We start from the raw sequence: 13049 nt of genomic DNA on the forward strand, positions 1-13049 counted from the left end.
TGAGAAAATAAAGAGATGTTTTCCACTGCCAAGTTTACTAACATGGCCATCAGCACAGATGACTTGAGGCTGTGCCCACAGAGGGAACGCAGCTCCACACATGTCTTGTCTTAGGGTCTGTAGGAACTCCTCCCCGCCCCCACCCAGCCCTCTGCCCTATTTGGTCTCCCTCCTCAAGTCAAGATATTTCTTACCCATCTGAGAGTTTCAGGACAGCCTGTGAGGCTGATGAACCCAAGGAATTCAGGAAGGAAGGAAGCGAACAGCATTTCATTCTCGGGGATATAATTCCTGGGATTATTTCATTAAGATCTAGATAACTGAGAAATTAAGGGGGTTCTGGTGAGAGTTTTGACCCTACCTTCCAGTCTCACGGGACAGGCCGGCTACTCTGGGAGATTTTTACAGTTAAATTACTGCGTGTACAAAGTGGGTTAAAAATAGAATCAACCTTCTTTCTATTTAAAATTGAGCGTTTAATCTTGTTCTTTTTCTTGAGGGATGGCAGAATACAACTCGAAAGGACTGGGGGTAAAGGAGCCATTCCCAGGATGGTCAGACCCTGGAAATCTACTGTTCAGGGATCTGGAAAATGTTAAGAGGGTTCTTCCCTCTTCTGGGATTCTCTGTGCAAGGCCAGTTCTAGGGGTGAACCCAAACCGTGTGCGTGGAAAAGGACGAACTAGGAGAGCATTAAATCCCGTGTTTCCGGGACTCGGCGGACACCACTAACCCTGGAGACAGCCCAGGTGGTTCCGAAGGGCGGCCGGCCATCAGAGCTCCTCTTGCTCCGGGCAGGCAGAGGGAGCGCAGTTTCTCCTTGCCCGAGCCAGAGAAATCGCTCGCTCCACAGGGGCAGAGGGGCGGCGAGGAGGTCATTTAGGCTTTCCTGGGACGCCACCGGGAGCTGCGAAAGCGCCCAGGGCCTGACGTCATTGGCCATCAGCTGACTGTGCTCAGGGCCCTGGCTCCACCGGCGGCAGCAGCAGTCGCGGTGGCGGCGGAGGTGGCGGCCACCGCGGCCCACTACCTGCAGCCGGCCTCAGGAGTGTGGCGGCCGCCCTCGGGGACCCTGCTCTACCCCGCGTGGATGCGGACACCACGTGTCCACCGCGCTGAGCCCCGGTCTGTTCCGAGCGTCCCAGGGGCTTTGTCCTCATCCAAGCGCCGGGCCTCGGTGGGCGGGACAGCGAGGCTCCAGTAAGGGGCTGGAAATGCCTTCCCCAAGTCTTCCTCCTCGACCCCTCTTGTGAGCGGAGAGAAAGTTAGTGTGATAGGTGCTCGGGGGCGCGCCCTCCAGCCCTCATAATTAGTGTAGTAAGGACTCCGCAGGAAGCTGCCTGCCTCTAAATTTGGGCTTCTTGGAGTATTTTGGCTTTTTCGCCCGAAAGTTGGCTTTACCAAAGGCCCCCGTGGGAAGGGCGGAAAGGAGACCCTCAGTTCCGTGCGCTGGGCTCTCGGAGTCCGTGGGCGAAGCGGCCTACGAGTCCTGGCTGCGCACCTGCGGAGGACCAGAGCCAGTGCCTAAAAAAGATCAGCGGAGGAACCCGCCCGCACCGCCAGCTGGAGCTCGGGTTCCGCGAGCGGGCACAAGTCTGGGGGCGCCGCCGCCCGCCCCAGCCCGCAGCTGTCCTCTCCCCCGCCTCCCTGCTCTGGCTGCAGCCTTCAGGACCTGCGGTGTCCAGGCCAGATCTGGGCTCCAGGTCCTTGCCAACCACCCCCCAACCACCCGGCGCTCCGGGGGCGTGGCTTGGCGCAAGGGCGGGTTTAAGTCCCCGTGTCTGACCGATCTGACAGGTCTCCAAATTCCTCCTTGTCGCCTGGTGCCTGCAGCGCGCTTCAGAGCGCCAGGGTGGCACGCAGCGCTTCCCTGGATCCGGAGGCGTCTCGGTTGACTTCCCCGCGGCCTCGGGCCTCCCTTCTCGCTTTAACCTTACACCCTTCGCACCCAGTTTCGGTTCTTGTCTTGGATCCGCGCGGATGGCTTCTCTTCGTTCTCAAAGCTGTTGGCTTTGGAGCCCTCCCCACTTTTTTCTGCCCCCGCCTCCCGCGCTTCCCAGCTCCGGGCCAAATCGACTCCAAAGACTGAAGTGAAGGAAATGGGAACTGTGAGCTGCGACTCAGAAGCACAGCTGGAATGGTTGACCTCGTCTCCTTGCAGCGGCTGGGACCCTGAGGCCCTCCCCCGGCCCCGAGGGATGCGCCGAGTCGGAGCCAAAGCTGCGCTGTCAGTTCTGGCTCAGGAAGTGGGGACAGGCAGAAGTGATGAGCCCAGAAGGGAGCCTCAACACACCCCCTCTTCCAAATTAACTGTTTGATGACTTGTTAGCTCTAAGGCGACCACCTCCCCAACCCGCCCGCAGTGCACCCCACTCCTCCCCCTTCGCTGCCCCCGCCCCCAGCTCCGCCCCGCCTCCCTATCCCGGCGCAATGGAGTTCTCCGAAGGGCTCTGTTCCAGGCACAGCTGCTAACTTCGCGCCCAACGCCGCCGCCGGTCACCCTAGGCCAGCCCCCCTCAGCCGCCGAGTCGTGGGCGTCCCGAGCCAAGTGCCGCAGCCAGGACCCGCCCGGCGCGCAGCAGAAGCGCGGCGCCCAGGAGCCTCTTGGAGAGCAAAGGCTGCGCCAAGACGCTGAGCGGAGAACCAGCCAAGAAGCCTGAGCCCGGGAAGGGTGCTGCGTGGCTCAGAGCGCTGCAGTTTCTGCGGACAAATAGCCGCTGCTGCCGCGAACCCAAGCTTCGAGGGTTGGCTGGAGGGCGGTGCGCAAGGACGCAGGGGTCTGCGGTGATCTTCTAGGCGCCCTTTGCCCTGGGGCGCACTATGACCTGACTGCAGGGGGCCTCCTACCCTGGGCTCCTGCGACGCGGCGGCGGGGGACCGAAGGGCTCACTGCCAAGCTCCTACCAAAACGCCTTTGGGTCTTTAGGAGCCCCCTCCCCCAGCCGCCTCCCTCGGGTTCTGCGCCTCCTCCCTGCGGCCCGGCACCATGGAGCTCTCGGATGTGCGCTGCCTTAGCGGCAGCGAGGAACTCTACACCATCCACCCGACGCCCCCGGCCGGCGACGGCGGGAGCGGCTCTCGGCCACAGCGGCTGCTGTGGCAGACGGCGGTGCGGCACATTACCGAGCAGCGCTTCATTCACGGGCACCGGGGCAGCGGCGGCGGCGGCAGCGGAGGGAGTGGAGGCTCCGGCAAAGGCTCGGACCCTGCGGGCGGCGGCCCCAACCACCACGCGTCGCAGCTGTCCGGCGACTCGGCGCTGCCCCTCTACTCACTGGGGCCGGGGGAGAGAGCTCACGGTTCTGGGGGCACCAAAGTCTTCCCGGAACGCAGCGGGAGCGGCAGCGCCAGCGGCAGCGGGGGAGGGGGCGACCTGGGATTCCTGCACCTCGACTGCGCCCCGAGCAACTCGGATTTCTTCCTCAGTGGGGGCTATAGCTACCGAGGGGTCATTTTCCCCACCCTGCGCAACTCGTTCAAGTCCCGGGATCTGGAGCGCCTCTACCAGCGCTATTTCCTGGGCCAGAGGCGCAAATCCGAGGTGGTGATGAATGTGCTGGACGTGCTGACCAAACTCACCCTGTTGGTTCTCCACTTGAGCCTGGCCTCGGCCCCCATGGACCCGCTCAAGGGTATTCTGCTGGGCTTCTTCACCGGCATCGAGGTGGTGATCTGCGCCCTGGTGGTGGTCCGGAAGGACACCACCTCTCACACGTACCTGCAGTACAGCGGCGTGGTCACCTGGGTGGCCATGAGCACCCAGATCTTGGCCGCAGGCCTTGGCTATGGGCTCCTGGGAGACGGCATCGGCTACGTGCTCTTCACACTCTTCGCCACCTACAGCATGCTGCCTCTGCCCCTCACCTGGGCCATCCTGGCCGGCTTGGGCACCTCGCTGCTGCAGGTGATCCTCCAAGTGGTGATCCCCCGGCTGGCGGTCATTTCCATCAACCAGGTAACTCCTGCCTTCCTTGCTCTCCCCCGTCTCCGTCCCCCACTCCCCTCGGTGGTTTAGAAAGAGCTTTCTGAGAGGCAGGTCGCCTACTTGGCCGAGTCCCCTGCCCCAGCTCAGTACAGTGCCTTGCACCTAGGAGGTGCTGGATGTTAGTGGGTGGTATTTCTCTCTTCTTAGAGAAATTGGAACTAAAAGAGGTCTAAAGTTCCTACCAGCTCTGCCCTTATATTCTGCTTCTGTGAGTAATTCTTCTCTGACATCAGCTGAGAAGCCGTCTTGTTTCTGCTCCCCCAGGGTCTGTGGCCCCAGGAGCAGCAGACAGAAGGGGAGAAGAAGCACCCAATTTAGAAGGTGACCCATTTCTCAACAGCTTTACTCTTGGGAGCCACAGCAGGGAGTTGTGAGAGACTCTGGAATTCAGAGCTGGGTTTCTGAGTATCTTTGTGCCACAAACCCTCCGCTCTTGTAGGAACAGACCTTTGCTAAACATGTACTGATTGCAGGTGTCGGAACCCCACTTATGTTAGCTCACCCACTACCTCAGACAGTCCTGTGACATACTTTTATGTGGGAACTCTATTGCCTTGGGGACCTAAGATGACATCTTCTTTTCAGAAGCCAACCCCAATGCTTTGAGTAAGTCAACCTCGGGAATTGGGGTGGGGGGTTATCATTGACAAAGAAAGCAAGTTTTGCTCAATTGAAAAGGGGCATTTAGATGTAGATAGTTTGAAATATTTAGGTGGAACCTGACTCTTTAGGTCTCTTTCTCCTTTCTCCTCCTTTCTTCCTATCGTTCCCCATTAAATATGGATGTGTTTAGGTGAGCAAAGTTCCCATTGTCTGTGAATGAGAAGGTGGACAGTGCCTCTATTGTTTAAATTCATTAACATCAATTGATAATGAATGGTCTGGCGCTTTCTTTGCCAAATATCTGGTAGGTATTAGGAGATTAAATGTGGGTGCTTCTTGACAAGGCGGAGGGGGTCATGTCAGCTGAAGTGTTTTCCCATAGAAGGCTGCTGACAGGGAATGCAGGCTGGCTGTTCTGTGTGGTCTTGCTGAATGCAGCCTCAGGCTCTGGGCCGCTTTTGCTGTATCAGAAGCTTACGAAGCCTCCTGCTTGTGGTCAGCTTTGAATGGAAGGTTCTTAGAATGAACTGGTACAACACCTCTGAAAACTGCTCCTGAGTTTTGAGTGCTGGCACCGTGTGTGTTTGGGGGGGTGTTCACCACCGTGGGGGTCCTGGTCAACTTGGGAGGCTCCCTTCTCTGATGGCTCCGTCTGCACTCACTCAGGTGGACCCTTGCTGGTTGGCTGCTTTTCCAGTGCTTTTGGAACTCTCCTTGCGTAGAGCAAAGAGCATGCAAAGTACATGGCTGTGGTCATCAGGCGTGAGATGGGCAATGAAGCCTCAGTTAGTAGGGGGCTGACCAGCTGAACTTTTCCTAATTAAAGACAATAATGAATGTTTTTTATCAAAATTACCAGGAACTTTGAATACCCACATACGATAAAGATTGAACCTGGGATTGTATACGATTCTATTTTAACTGTGTTTCTCAGTTCTGTTTGTACATGGATCTGAACTGAGTCTTGTCTGGGCCTCTCACTTTCTTCCAAGCTCTCTCATGCCTCTTAGTGTTTTCGTTACTATTTGCCTGGACATTAGCAGGTCTCTCCTCCCTCCCTTGCTCCTCTTCCCTTTTCCCCTGACCATCCTCTTCTTTTTCCATCCCTTTCCCCGCCTCTGTTTTTCACTATGAGTTGTTTTCACAATACAGCATAGCTATCTGATTATTTGCAGAAAATTTCGTTTATTATAACCTACTGCTTTTCATACACTAGCCTTCCTTAGGACACATTACTCAAAGATTTCACCAAGTCAGTTTGCGGTAGTATTCGGAATAACACATCCTAAGTGGCAAAAGATGAATATTTTCTAAATTCTAAGTATAGAGACACTTTTCTTGCCAAACGAATCCAGAAAGTAAATTTTGGTTCCATATTTGTTTTATACTCTACTCAAATACTACCAGATGGCAGAAGATTAAAAATAACCCCAAAATGTCTTCCCACGCCCACCTCATCATAAACAATCCTTCGCTGTGAAAACCAAGGTCCTGGTACATGCACACCAAGCTCATTCAACTTGCTGTTTCATGAGGAATTGTAGATGAACTACAGTTTCTTAAGTTGAGTCACCTGTTTACCTGACTCCAAAGAACAGTCAGAGCGCTATCCTTCCCTTTAGGTGCTGAAAGAACCCTGCGGCTTTGGCTACAAAACGTTTTCCTTTGGCGCCCTCTACAGGTTCAAGCTTCTATCCTAGGTCCTGCAGAGAGAGGGATGATGACTGATGAAGAGAAATCGCTTAAAAAAAAAAAAAAATCTGTGATTTTTGAGTAGCTACTGTTTAGTTTTCCCTGTTTGGTAATATACAGAGTGGGGCAAAAGTAGGTTTACAGTTGCGAGTATGTGAAACACAGAGTTTATTCTTGTGTTATTATGTATTATTGTGTTGTTTTCCATACGAACAACTATAAACCTACTTTTGCCCCGCCCTATACAAGGTACACTTGAAACCTGCTAACGACCTCGCACAGCAGCTAAAATAAAATTCTAACTCCTTACCATGGCCTCCTCAAGCCTCTACAAACTGGTTGCTGCTTCTCTCTCTCTGATTATCTTTCTTGCTCTTCTTCTCCTCCGGCTCCAAATCCACTGCCCACTTTCTTTCAGAGATCCCAAGCTCTTTCCACTCCTTAGCCTTTGTGCCTGCCACCTAAAAATATTTTCCCCAGGTCTTCCCATGACTGACACATTCTCTTTATTTCAGACTCACTCCCCGGTGCGTGTCATGTCTTGTTTTCTCCGCAGCACATCCGCTGTCGGAAATTATCACATTTGTTTATCTTTACGGCGTTTCTCTCCCCCAAGCCCCACACCCTCAGAAGGTAAACACCACGTACGGGCAAAGACTTCTTTACTACATTACCCTCGGCACACGATGGACACCCAACAGTCACTGAGCCAACCAAACTGTTCATTGCAGAGACGATATTATAAAACGCCCAAGGCCCCTGACGTGTGGGTGACAGCTTTGTACACACACATGCAAGTCGTATCTGTGTGAGGCAGTCTTTTACACCTAAATACCTTTGGAGAAATCAAAGCACAATACTAATCCTTTACTTTTATACAAAATATAACATGGAGCTAAGTGCCTTTATGTACATAAGCACATCTAATGATGACAAAGAGGTGGGATCATCCTTCATTTTCACTTCGGAGAAGAAATGTCTGATTCTTAGAAAGGGAGGCCCCAGAGATGGCGAGCCGGACAAGTGCTGAGAGCAGAACCGAAATCCGAGCTCCAGCGCTGGTGTTTCTCCGAGACCTTCTAGGGGCTGTCCTGCGAGACACACGAGTACTTAAAATGGCTCGAGTGAGGAGCGTGGGTCTCGCTCCTCAAGAGAGTCCCGCCCCACACAGCCCATGAGTTAACACCTAATGGGAAAAAGGCAAAGCGCGATTATGAGAAAATGACTGAACTGCCGTGCAAAGGCTCTTTGTGGCAAGCTCATCATCAGAGCTCTCTCTCGGCTGGACGCAGACTTGCCAACTGAAGGCCATAAACACTGCAGTATCATCTTCCTCTGCATTGATGTTGATTCCCATCAGTAGGATGGCTCACGTGTCACTGGGCCTCTTCGGGAAGCAGGACAGGAGAACGAGTACACAGTCAGAATACCTGAGCAGCGGTTTCACGGCACTGAAAACGCCATTTCCAGCAGTAACCAATGAGCCGATGATGGCCGGCTTCCTTAATCCAAGCTATGAGAACCCATTCCCCCACTTCCCCTCCTGCGGGGGCTTGAGTCCGTGGCCAGCCAGGGTAACAGCCAAGCTGTGAACCTCTGCAGACAGCCTCTGCGGAGGAGACAGAGTTCTGTGTTTTCTTACACCGTCACGCGCTTTCCACCATGGGGCCACCCAGGAGATTCCTTGTCATCAGCAAAGGGATTGTTTATGTCTTCTCCACTCACCCAAGTCATGGACGTCCCAAACAAACACCGGGATTTTGTCCAGGGCAGATGCGATGGCCCATGTGAGTGTATTTACTAAGTCCCAAGTGGCATTGGAAATACTGAGGAAACATCAGGAGGTTCAAAGCTCCTTTAAAGGGCTTCTGTTGTGTTCACCATGTGCCCCCGCCCCCAACAAGGCTCACCACGACGACTGAAGGCTCATGCATTTCAAGTTAAATCAGCTCTGCGTATGTGACTGAAACCAAGGACACTAGTGAGTAGAGTGTCCCTTGAGGCACAGATTTTTCCCACCTCTTGGATAAGTTGTTCATCCTGCTCACTCAATGTGTCAATCTGAAAAGTCATTACAAAATGACATTATATGTACAACTAAAACATTAATGATGAGGTATTAGGTAGATGTTTTCATGGGGTAGATAAGTTCTAAGCACTGTTGCTATGAGCATTTTCCTCTATTTTAATTGCTGGTGACAATATTATGAGCTACCTAACATTTAAAATTCACTTCGTCCTCATTCTTCAGCTCATTAGTGATAAGATGGTGAAGATCATTTAGTTATTGGAAAACAGAGGCAGCAAGAAGAACCAGAAAGAGTGCTGCTTTATGCTTTCCTCTGGGGCACTCTGAATGTTCAAGCTTGCGGCTAATTAGTCTTCTGTAACCTCTTGGCGAGGTAGATGAGCAGAAGAGGCAGAGTGGGGGGGTTTCTCCAAGATAACTCTGGAAGCGAAGGCAGCCAGGCAGGCAAGTCCAAGTTTGTTAGTGCTCAAGGTCATGCTGTCAGGTTTTAGCTTCCCGTGCATCATTTTCTTTTCTGGCTTAAACCTATCCCATCAAACCGTGGGAACTAGAGCCAGAAAAGTGTTAATTAAATCGCGGTCATGACAGTTGACTAATAGCAAGAGACTTTTAGCTTATCATTTAGCCTTTTAAAAATCCTTTGGGGGGAAAAATGCATTTTTTTGTACTGGGTAAGATAGTAGTTTATGGTGTGAGCAGATGAGAGTCAGGAGAAGAGCAGGATTTATGTGTGCTTTTAAATTCATTTCTGATCATTATCTTTACTTCCCAGTAAAGATAAAGTAAGTATAATGGAATTCCTGACGTCTCCTCCCCATCTGTAAAATTTAACATAAGCGTATATTGTATGTTCTTTGTCTACGTCTGCGAACTCAGACTGATAAAGGGAATTGTATGGCAACTTAACATACAACAAATGACATAATTTCCATCATCCCAATTTGGTAATTGCTATCAAGGTAGAAACTCACTTCAAAACACACAAATATCCATTAAATAAGTGCACCTCACTAGTTACGGTGTGCACTTTTTAAAACCCCAACAGAGGTTCCTTTACATTTTCCTTTAGCCAATCATATAGGCCTTAAAAAACAAATAATTGCCTTATCCCAGCATGTCTGAGAAAATGACTCTCAAACACAGATTTGAGTGTCAACCTCCCAAGAGATTCCTCTGAATGCCAAGAAAGGGAAATATTCTCTCTTACTTCTGAAAAATACCCAGACACTGTCCTTTTTGGTTCTACCTTTCCCTTCCTTTCCTTTCCCCGCTCTGAGTTGGGAGTGGATAGAGAGGAGGCTTTCCCCAGGACAGTTCTAATAACTTTTCAAATGACCAGTTAAGTCCAGCCATCCTAGTCTGTAGGCACCTTTGCCCTGAAGTTGCAAAGAGAACTGACGGCTGACGCAGAGAGAGTTGTAAAATGATTGTAGGGTGCGTGCTTTGCAAGATTGAATTATGAATGTGCTTTCCCTCCTATCCGGTAACGGCATCTGACTGGTATCAGTGGGTCAGCGCATAATTGGATGAGAACTGGGAAGACTGGGAGGACTCTACTTCAGGAGCAGCTGCTGCGATGTCATGCAAAATCGTATTTATACCTTGATGATTGATGGCATTTTAGGAGCTCATCAAAAATAGGTGAAACCAAGCCAAAATGGGAAAGATTTTTAAGTTTATCCCCAATTCCATGCTGCTGGCAACATGTAATCAAAGGACACTGCAACAATCATGCTGATGTGACATTTCACTGTTGTCTAAATATTTCTTAGGATGCTAATTTATTCATTTCACAAGTGTGCCTATTCCGTTGGCCCTACATGTGCTTATTTTCAGAACATAAGAGACACGGCATTCATCTCAAACCTTTTCTCTCACCAACAAATAGACACAATATTGATTCCCTGAGGGTCCAGCAGGCCCAGAATAGGCAGCTGGACAGTGTATCAGTCCACTTGACATATCGACTTGGAAGCATGTTCTTTGCTTTCTCTGGGCTGGAATTCAAGGTAACAGAAACTGAAGGTTGGTGAATGTCTGTGATCTATCTGTTTGCACCTCAGTTAGCAAGAGGATGGGTTCTGAAAGTAATTTCTCCCCCGGCATTTTCTTGGGGTTTGAGTCTAGGAACAATGCTGCTTGACCCGGCCGGCCACAACAGAGCAGTGGATGCTGGAAGAATCTGCCCTATGCTTCCCCAGACAACGTAATTGGATTTACACACTCACATTATATCATGTGAGTTTTGTTTATGAAGGACTATTTTAAGAAGTCAGCTCACTTTAGCAGCACTTCAGAAGCCAGCTTTTCTCACTGCAAGATTTTTTCACAGTCGGCCCTGCAGGGTAGAGGAAGAATGCAGAGTGGATTGATTAACCATTGAGGTGCCAGACATTCCAAGGGAGGCCTGGCCACATCCTGGTAGGAATAAAAACCATTCTACCAGTAAATGCAACTGTGTGACTACCTTCTCAACCAATGAACTGGGATTATAACTCAGTGTGATATCAGATAAACCTGCAATGCATTATTCTGTTGATAGCTCTGTCTGGACTCTGATTGGGCATGTCTGTGACTTGACATTTGGATTTCATTTACCTAGATCATGTATGTAATATGTGCAATACCTTGCACATTCATTAGTGGGGGTTTCTATCCCTCCTGCCCCACTGCCCGAGTTTTTTGCCTAAACTCTTTGTTCCTACCCCCAAATGCTCCTAAGTCAGGAAACAATAAAATTATTCGTGGTGAAGACATGAGCTCGATGTGAATTTAAGTCATTTTAATATTTTGGGTTTCAGAAAAAATGACAATATCATTCCAACTACTGTCTCTGTATAAAGTGCTGACCAGCATATAATTTTCACGTGAACCAAGAACTATTTTTTGAACCAAGTTGTAAACAACACATCCTTGTCCTGTGTCAGCTGGTTTTCCAGTTGACTGGAGTAAACCATTTCAGAGTATTTCCCTCTGTGTGTGTGTGTGTGTGGATTGCATGCTGAATACACATGATTGCTTATAAACTAGAGATGACTAAGGATTAGGGAATGCATAAGCAAAATACATGTATTTGTTTAACTCAGAACGTGGGAAAAGAAATACAGCATAAGAAATTGAACGGAACAGGACCGACAAAAGGGAAGAACGCTGAGAGGCCTGGGGATAGAAGGGATGTTGGAAGAGACAGGGCATGTGTCCTCAAATCTATGGGGGTGCTGCCGTGAGGAAGACAGGCCAGTTGTTTTATGTGTGTCCCCTGGAACAGAATAAAAACCAATGGGTAGGAGCTACAGCACCAGAGATTTGGGTTCATCGAAAGCTGAGGCTTTGTAACAAACAGACCTGCCCGAGGGGTTGCTTCCTGAAAGGATGAGCTCCCTGACAAGGGTTCTTCAAGGAGACGCTGTAGCAGGGGTGTCCAACCTTTGGTGTCTTGGGCTATACATTAAATACATTGTGACGCATAATCACCAAAAAAAATCTCATAATGCTTTAGTAAATTCACAGTTTTGTGTTGGGCCGCATTCATAGCCATCCTGAGACACATGTGGTCAGAGGACTACAGGTTGGACACCCCTGCCAGCCATCCACGGGGACGGCCTAAAGGACATTTCATATAGGGAGGTCTTTTCCTCAAGTCCAGTTGAAAGCCACTGGCCGCATCTCCAAGCCTCCATGGCCACTTTGCAGGGAGGCAAATGCAGAGGGCAAAGAACAAGAGGCCAAGATGGCCAAAAGGCTTTGACAACTGGGTCAGCTGCCCTATTAGAGGCTTCCCCAGAATTCCTGTTCAACAATGCAGCTTATATTTTGGGAACCAGACTGCTGACACCAGGCCACTCCATCAGCAAGAGAGGATGGCAAAAATAGGTTGGATCTCACTGCCCACAAGAACTCAGGATGGCATTGGGAAGAAGGCGAGAACGAGACTGAGAAGGTCTATTCGTCAACAGATATTTGTTGGATGCTAGGTTCTGTGTACTGCACAGTCAAGGGCTGTTGCGGTAATGAGGCTGATACTTGATGGGCTGAAGGAGGGAGTTTGTGACTCTGGTGCAGAGGGGGCAGGTTTGTACCTGGCTCTTTGAATGCATCTGGAACACAGCATTCAGAAAATATTTTATGTCAAGGCAAGTCTTGGGCTGCTTTTAGCACACATCTCTAAAGCATGAAAACTCAAAGCTGCAGTAGATTTTTTTTTTTTTTTAAGAAAGATCAGACTCCAAAAGATACTGTAGACGGGTATGGACTTTCCTTTCCAGTGAAGAATGTAAAAGTACCCCAGAGAAGACCTAAGGTGTCAGTTATTTACCCATCACCTCATCACAAACTGAATGCACCCAAATCCTGATAAGTAGATCACATGGTATGCAGGGGCGCCTGCCTCGTGTTGAAGAAGGGCAGGCTGGTCTGCAGTTCCGGGCACTCCCCATCGCTCTGCATTCACAGGGGCCCCAGCTAAAAACTGAGTAGCTTGACTTGGAGCTCAGGCAACCCATCCCACACAAGGTGCCATGGTGCTTGGACAAGGCTCCAGTCCCTCTCTGTGACACACTGCTACCTGCATGCTGTGTCCTCCCCTATTCAGAGAAATGCCGTACGCTCCCACGTGTCCAGCAGGCTAAGAGCCCCTTGAGGTCAAGGATTTTGCTTTGCTCATCTCGTGTCCCTAGTGCCTGGTATAGCACCTGGCCCATGGGGAGCTCTGAACACCATACTTCTAAATGAGTGAATATC

At 50.4% G+C, this 13049-nt stretch overlaps 1 protein-coding gene across 2 annotated transcripts in view; it reads left to right on the plus strand.

Annotated features, from left to right (window-relative positions):
- Positions 1–972: 972 nt before the first annotated feature.
- Positions 973–13049, plus strand: part of ADCY8 (adenylate cyclase 8) — a 159605-nt gene continuing 147528 nt past the window's right edge. Inside the window, exon 1 of one of the 2 annotated variants that reach the window (XM_024572213.3) lies at positions 973–3955. In XM_024572213.3, coding sequence (XP_024427981.2) covers positions 2987–3955 — 969 coding nt within the window. In that variant the 5' untranslated portion in view covers positions 973–2986. The remainder of the gene's footprint in view (positions 3956–13049) is intronic. The other variant, XM_045181780.2, reaches the window with a different exon arrangement.

Source organism: Desmodus rotundus, chromosome 8 (genome assembly GCF_022682495.2).
Source record: "Desmodus rotundus isolate HL8 chromosome 8, HLdesRot8A.1, whole genome shotgun sequence".
NCBI classification, from domain to species: domain Eukaryota; kingdom Metazoa; phylum Chordata; class Mammalia; order Chiroptera; family Phyllostomidae; genus Desmodus; species Desmodus rotundus.